At 31.2% G+C, this 6,000-nt stretch overlaps 1 protein-coding gene across 1 annotated transcript in view; it reads left to right on the top strand.

Moving 5' to 3' along the window:
• Positions 1-5,584, top strand: part of LOC145243954 (putative glutamate receptor) — a 92,057-nt gene extending 86,473 nt beyond the window's left edge. The window contains exon 5 of the mRNA XM_080107081.1: positions 4,790-5,584. Within this exon, the coding sequence (XP_079963207.1) occupies positions 4,790-5,529 (740 nt within the window). The 3' untranslated portion in view covers positions 5,530-5,584. The remainder of the gene's footprint in view (positions 1-4,789) is intronic.
• Positions 5,585-6,000: the final 416 nt, after the last annotated feature.

Consider the following 6,000-nt stretch of genomic DNA (forward strand, 5'->3'; position numbering starts at 1 on the left):
AAAGATGTTAACATTAATAATACAAATTGTAGTTTTTACGAAACTACTAAGAGAAAACCAACGAACAAACGATATTTTCAAACATTTGAAAACATTTAAAAAAGCTGCAACGTTTTTAAAATGTTATTGTAAGCTTTGTTCAGTAAGAAAAAAAAAAAAATAAGAAAAAAACTCCACAGCCCTTTTTCATATTTTTATCATTATTTCATTAAAATATTTTGTTTGAAAAAATTATAATTTCCTATTGTCGCATTTAATCTCTTGGTAAGTCGTAAAAAATGTAGAAAAAAGCTGTAAAGACTACATTTTGTATTGTTATGTTATTAACTTCGTTTACAATTCCTCTGTCATCACATTTTCGTTTTTTGTCATGTTAAAAACCAGATGTTGGCGTTATTAATATTATAAACTTTATTACAGCAAAAAGAAAAGTTATTAAACCGTTTCATTCTTTGTATTTTTAAGGTTAAAGACTAATTAAAAAAATATTCACCCTAACATTTTTAATTAACCGTTGCCGCAGCTTCTTTTTTTTTTTTAAATGTTTTCATCTAATGAAAATATCGTTGGTTTTAGCGTCGTAAGTTATGATATGAAATAGTTAATAGTTGAAGTCTACATGTTGTATTATTTATTTAAAATTCCTCCACAACCATCGTCGCTTTTTCATTGTTACAGTAAAAAAAAAAAGTCGTCGCATCTTTTAACATTTCATCCTTTGTATCTTTTAAGATTAAAGATTATTTATTAAAAACCTTACCATAACATTTATTTTTAAGTAAAAAAATTCCGCAGCTTTATTTTTTAATGTTTTCATCGTTTGTTTGTTGGTTTTAGTATAATAAATTATATGAAAACAAAAACGATTGTGTTAAAAGTTTCTTAAAGACTACATTTTGTGTTAATAATTATATCAAAGTTGTTACATTAAAGAAAGTCGTCGCAGATTTTTTAATGTTTTGATTCAATAAAAATATCGCGTCCTAAATTATGAGGTGAAAAATGGACGAATCTCTTAGTAAACGAGAGTTGTCTCCCTCTGCAGAGTGACAGACTGTAAAACAGCGCCAAAAAAAAAAAAAAAGAACGTATAGCTTATTTACACAGACTTAAAAATAACACAAATTCTTCAACTCATACTATAATCCATACCTCCTATACTTAATTATAGGCACTGTTTTACATTTGTCATTGTGCAAAGGGGGACAACTCTCGTTTACTAAGAGATTCATTCATTCTTTAATTATTTCATTTATTCTTTAATTAATTTATTTAATAATTTAGTACACTCGATCTGACGATATTTTTTATTAAATAAAAACATTAAAAAAAGAAAGCTGTGACGAAGGTTTTTACTGTAACAAAGCTAATAACCGCGTAAATTTTGTATTATTTATATTATCATAAATAATACAAAATTTACGCGGTTATTAAAAGAATCGTTTCGAAGTTATTAAGAGAATCTTTTCTGTTTTCATATTGTAATTTACGACAGTAAAATCAATAAATTAACGATATTTTCGTTAGATGAAAACATTTTTTAAAAAGTTGCGGCAACTTTTTTTTTTTTTTACATTTTTTACGACTACCTTTTTTTAAATTGAAACGTAAATATTATGGTAAGGTTTTTGTAAAAATGTTCTTTAACATTGCGAAAATGCGATGAAAGGAAATTATATATTTTTTCAAACAAAACTTTTTAATAAAACAAAGATGAAAATGTGAAATAAGATTTCACTTCATAAATTGTTAATAAATCAAAATACTTTCCAAGTAAATATCAATTTTACAATTTTTATCAACCAATTAAAATTCCTTTTCAAAAATCACAACTGCCACCCAAATTTACCAAATCACAAATCGGCCATTATTAATTGTTATTTTCATTACTCCATTTTCATCCCAAACTAGGCACAGTGCCACTTTGATGTAGGAGGCTACTATCTGGGACATACTATGCAGAGAGTTGAGCAGCAAGATGTCTGATTACATTACACTTGAACTTCTGCATGTCAGTACAGTCACAGAAACAGAGATCCGGAAGGGGAATCCAAAATCTACAAGTACTATTGAAGAATCTATTAGAGTAAAAGACTCTCTGCCATCTGGGGATGTCTACTGTGAAGAAGTGGGATTGTGTTGCTTGTCGGGTTTGTTGGGGTTATTTACGTCGAGGGGGTACGAGGGATTGTAGTTCTTGACATTGGTTTTCTATTTTATATTGAGTAAAATTGTACAAGGAAATGTATTCTGTTATCTTTTCATTGACATTGTTTGCTATATTATTTAGGATGTCGTGAGATAATGACTTAATTTTGGTTAATGGACCAAACGTAAAGAAAGATGAACAATAAATCACGTTTGTAAACTTTTTCTAACAAAAAAAAAAAACAAACGATTTTGTTAGTTATTTTTGTATAAACTTGAATTTATTTGATATTTAATATACTTTTTCGGACATGTATATTATATAGTTAATGAGAACATAAAATAAAAACATAACATTCACTGATATTGTTTGTGACAAACAACGAAAAACTTAAAAGATATTTAATTTTCGTTCAAAGCAAAAAATAAAAAATAAAACATGTAAATTATTTTATATTTTTAGTTCCACAATTCAATTCGAATAATAGTAAAAATACAGATTTTTGTCTCGAACATATAAAAAAGTACAAATATTTGTAACCTCAGGATTAATATAATTATATATATATATATATATATATATATATATATATATATATATATATATATATATATATATATATAGTTATTTTTAGCATCTTAATTCAAATACCGCATAATCGTGTTGACACACCGGCCCTCGACAGATCACCGAATTACTTAGGGCCTCTATCCAGTCATCGCTGACAGAACAATAGCACGCTACTCCCGTGAAGTAAATAAAGGGTTCTGCTCGAAATTCCGTCCAAATTCCTGAGTTCAACAGAAACATTCCCGAGTTCGACAAGATACACTTTTTTTTTTACATGGAGGTCACCACTTATCAAGGTCCGGAAACCACTCGGGAATAAGGTGTGTACAGTAATCAATGGGATAGTATCGTAGTAATCGTTAGTATTGGAGATTTGATAAAGTGTCGATTCATCAGGAATTTGTTTATGTTGGACTTGAAGACATCAAAGTTGTAGTTAGGTGGGAAACAGGTTAACGGAAGAGAATTCCACAGGCGTGCAGTTCTAAGAATGAAGCTTTGTTCATGGAATCTACGTTTAGGTTTAGGCACAGATAAAGAGTGGTGGAAATTATTGATAGTTGGTTCAGCTAGATGAGTGTTTTCCTTGAAAGTTTGACAAGGAGGACAATAGATTGGAGCTCAGACGAGCACTTGCCAGGAAAATAACGATAAAACAAAGACAGGCTCGCAACGTCTCTTCTGTGGGAGAGAGGTTGGAAGGAAGAGAAAAGGGCATCCCCCACTAAGCCACAAAGTCTATTTTGTACTCTTTCAAGGCAGGATAGGCTGTTTTTAGCAGCTCCAGCCCAGATGTGGCGGCAGTACTTCATCATTGGACGTACTTGGCTTTTATACAGATAGAGAATTGCATCAATAGTGAAATATGAAGAAGGTCGGAGGTTATATCGACCGGAACGTTGTGAAAATCACACTAAAGATGAGAACAGTAGTCCGATGAATAATAATACAAGTAGATTCTTTTATATCACAAGATCGCGTTCGAAATGTATGTTTCTTTTAAGCACAACTGGTGCTTGCTACTTGACTTTTGCATTTTATACATTAATTCAAGTCATTATATATATATAATTTATGAAATCAGTAGTAGGTTCTCTACAGTGCAATGTATTGTGAGCTAAGTCAGTGTAAGAACGATGTAAGGTTTTGTATCGGTGCATCACGATGGATCCCCAACTGGAGTAGGCAATACAGTAATTTGATCTAAAAATGGGCGATTTTACAGATTTCAATATATATATATATTTAATTGTACATGCATGCATATATGTGTATAGGGTGCTTCGTAAATTAAAAAAAAAAAAATAAACGTTTTTTTTTTTAAATGAAGTATTTCTTATGAAGTCTTTTGAAGATAAAAGCGAATTATAAAATTCCACCTGATGATTTGATTGTATTATTTGATATTGAACAATTTTAAATAATGCTTTACATTTTGATATTAACATTCTTTTAATTTTTCATACATTCGCATTGTTTGAATTGTTCAGATTATTGTTTCGTCTTGAGTTTTACAATGTTTCAGTCGATATAACCTCCGGCAGTATTCAGGCGTGTCTTGTTGAACTCAGAAATATTTTCATCGAACTCGTGAATTTTTCGGTCGAACTCGCGCATCTGCACAAAAATTCAAACATAAATCTTTATTTAATCCACGAAGAACGCATGTTCTCATTCCATCAGCCATGGCATTACCCACACCGGCGATTGAATCTTAAACCTCTAGAAGGTTGTAACTTGTAACTGTATTTTACCTAGTACTTTATCCACTACGCTACGGATCTTTGCAGATGCTAGGGTTCGACATAAAGATTCCCGAGTTCGGGAGAAATATTGCCGAGTTTGACAAGATATACCTAAAGAAGGTCGAAGGTTACATCGACTGGTACTTAAGATGAAAACGGTAATCTGAATAATTAAAATAAAATGAATCATATCCTTATCTAAAAAAAAAAAACAGAAATGTTTTTCTACATGCCTGTTATATTTATATCTATATTTCTTTAACTGTTATTTGGGGTTTAACATTTATTTTTAAGTGTAATCCTATTTTTTATATGTCTTTGGCAGGTTTTGAAAGGACGCCCCGTTCTGTTGGAGCTCGCATAGTCGTTTTCACTTGGTGGTTTTTCTGTGCCTTATTCTTGATCACCTATACAGCCAGTTTAACGAATTACATACGGATCGTTTCTCAATGGGATGAATTCTGGAACAAACTGCCCGATGTTTCAGATCTGAAGGAGTTGTCTGCTCAGAATACTATTGATTACGGCATGATAGAAGGCGGTTCAACCCAGATGTTCTTCCAGAACAGCAAGGTTCCAGCCTTCAAACACATCTACGACGACGTCAACAGGCGAAAATCTTTTCACCCAAGCATTGAGCAGGGTCTGTCTGAAGTGAGGAGGTCGTACGATAGGCCTTATGCGTTTATTGTCGAGTCGATGATGGGTAAATACATCGCCAATCAAAAACCATGTGATTTAGTCTTAGTCGACGACATGATTGCATCGCAAAGGTTCTACTCCTTCGCTTTCAGACCGGGTCTGAAGCTGGCTACAGCTATAAACCAGGGGATTCTGGAGATGAGGGAGGACGGACGCCTTCATGAGCTCAAGGTCCATTGGTGGAAAGATAAGTGCTCCAATTTTGACAACGAATTATCTCGACCGGTGAGGGAATCTTTCTACGCCGTCACACTCGGTGGTTTCTCGGGAACTCTTATTATGCTAGTTATCGGCCTTCTCTTGGGCAGTCTTGTAGCTGCCTTTGAATGTCTGATTTTCAGGAACCAAAACAAAATCGCATAATAAGAATTAAGTATTTCAGATAGAAATAAATATGAAATAATAATAATTGCTCAAATAATTGAACTTTTTATTAAGAATTTCGGCGGATTTATTCTTTATTTTCCACTATTTTTATTTCATTTCGAAGTGGAAACGCGAATAATAGAAAAAGTATAAGTTAGGCAGATATTTTTATTTAAACAAAATACATTGTCATTTTAATTATATATATTTAATGATATATATATATATATATATCATTAAATATATATAATTAAAATGACAATGTATTTTGTTTATATATATATACACGTGTATATATATATATATATATATATATATATATATATATATATATATACGTGTGTGTATGTATATATGAGAAAGGAATTAACATTTTATAAATTGAAAGTTTTATGAATTAGAATCACAATAGTTACTACTCGACACAAAGCATACAGGTTGAAAATGAAAGTTTTCTCATTTCATAGT

Source organism: Euprymna scolopes, chromosome 22 (assembly GCF_053919585.1).
Source record: "Euprymna scolopes isolate OS-2025 chromosome 22, ASM5391958v1, whole genome shotgun sequence".
Lineage (NCBI taxonomy): Eukaryota > Metazoa > Mollusca > Cephalopoda > Sepiida > Sepiolidae > Euprymna > Euprymna scolopes.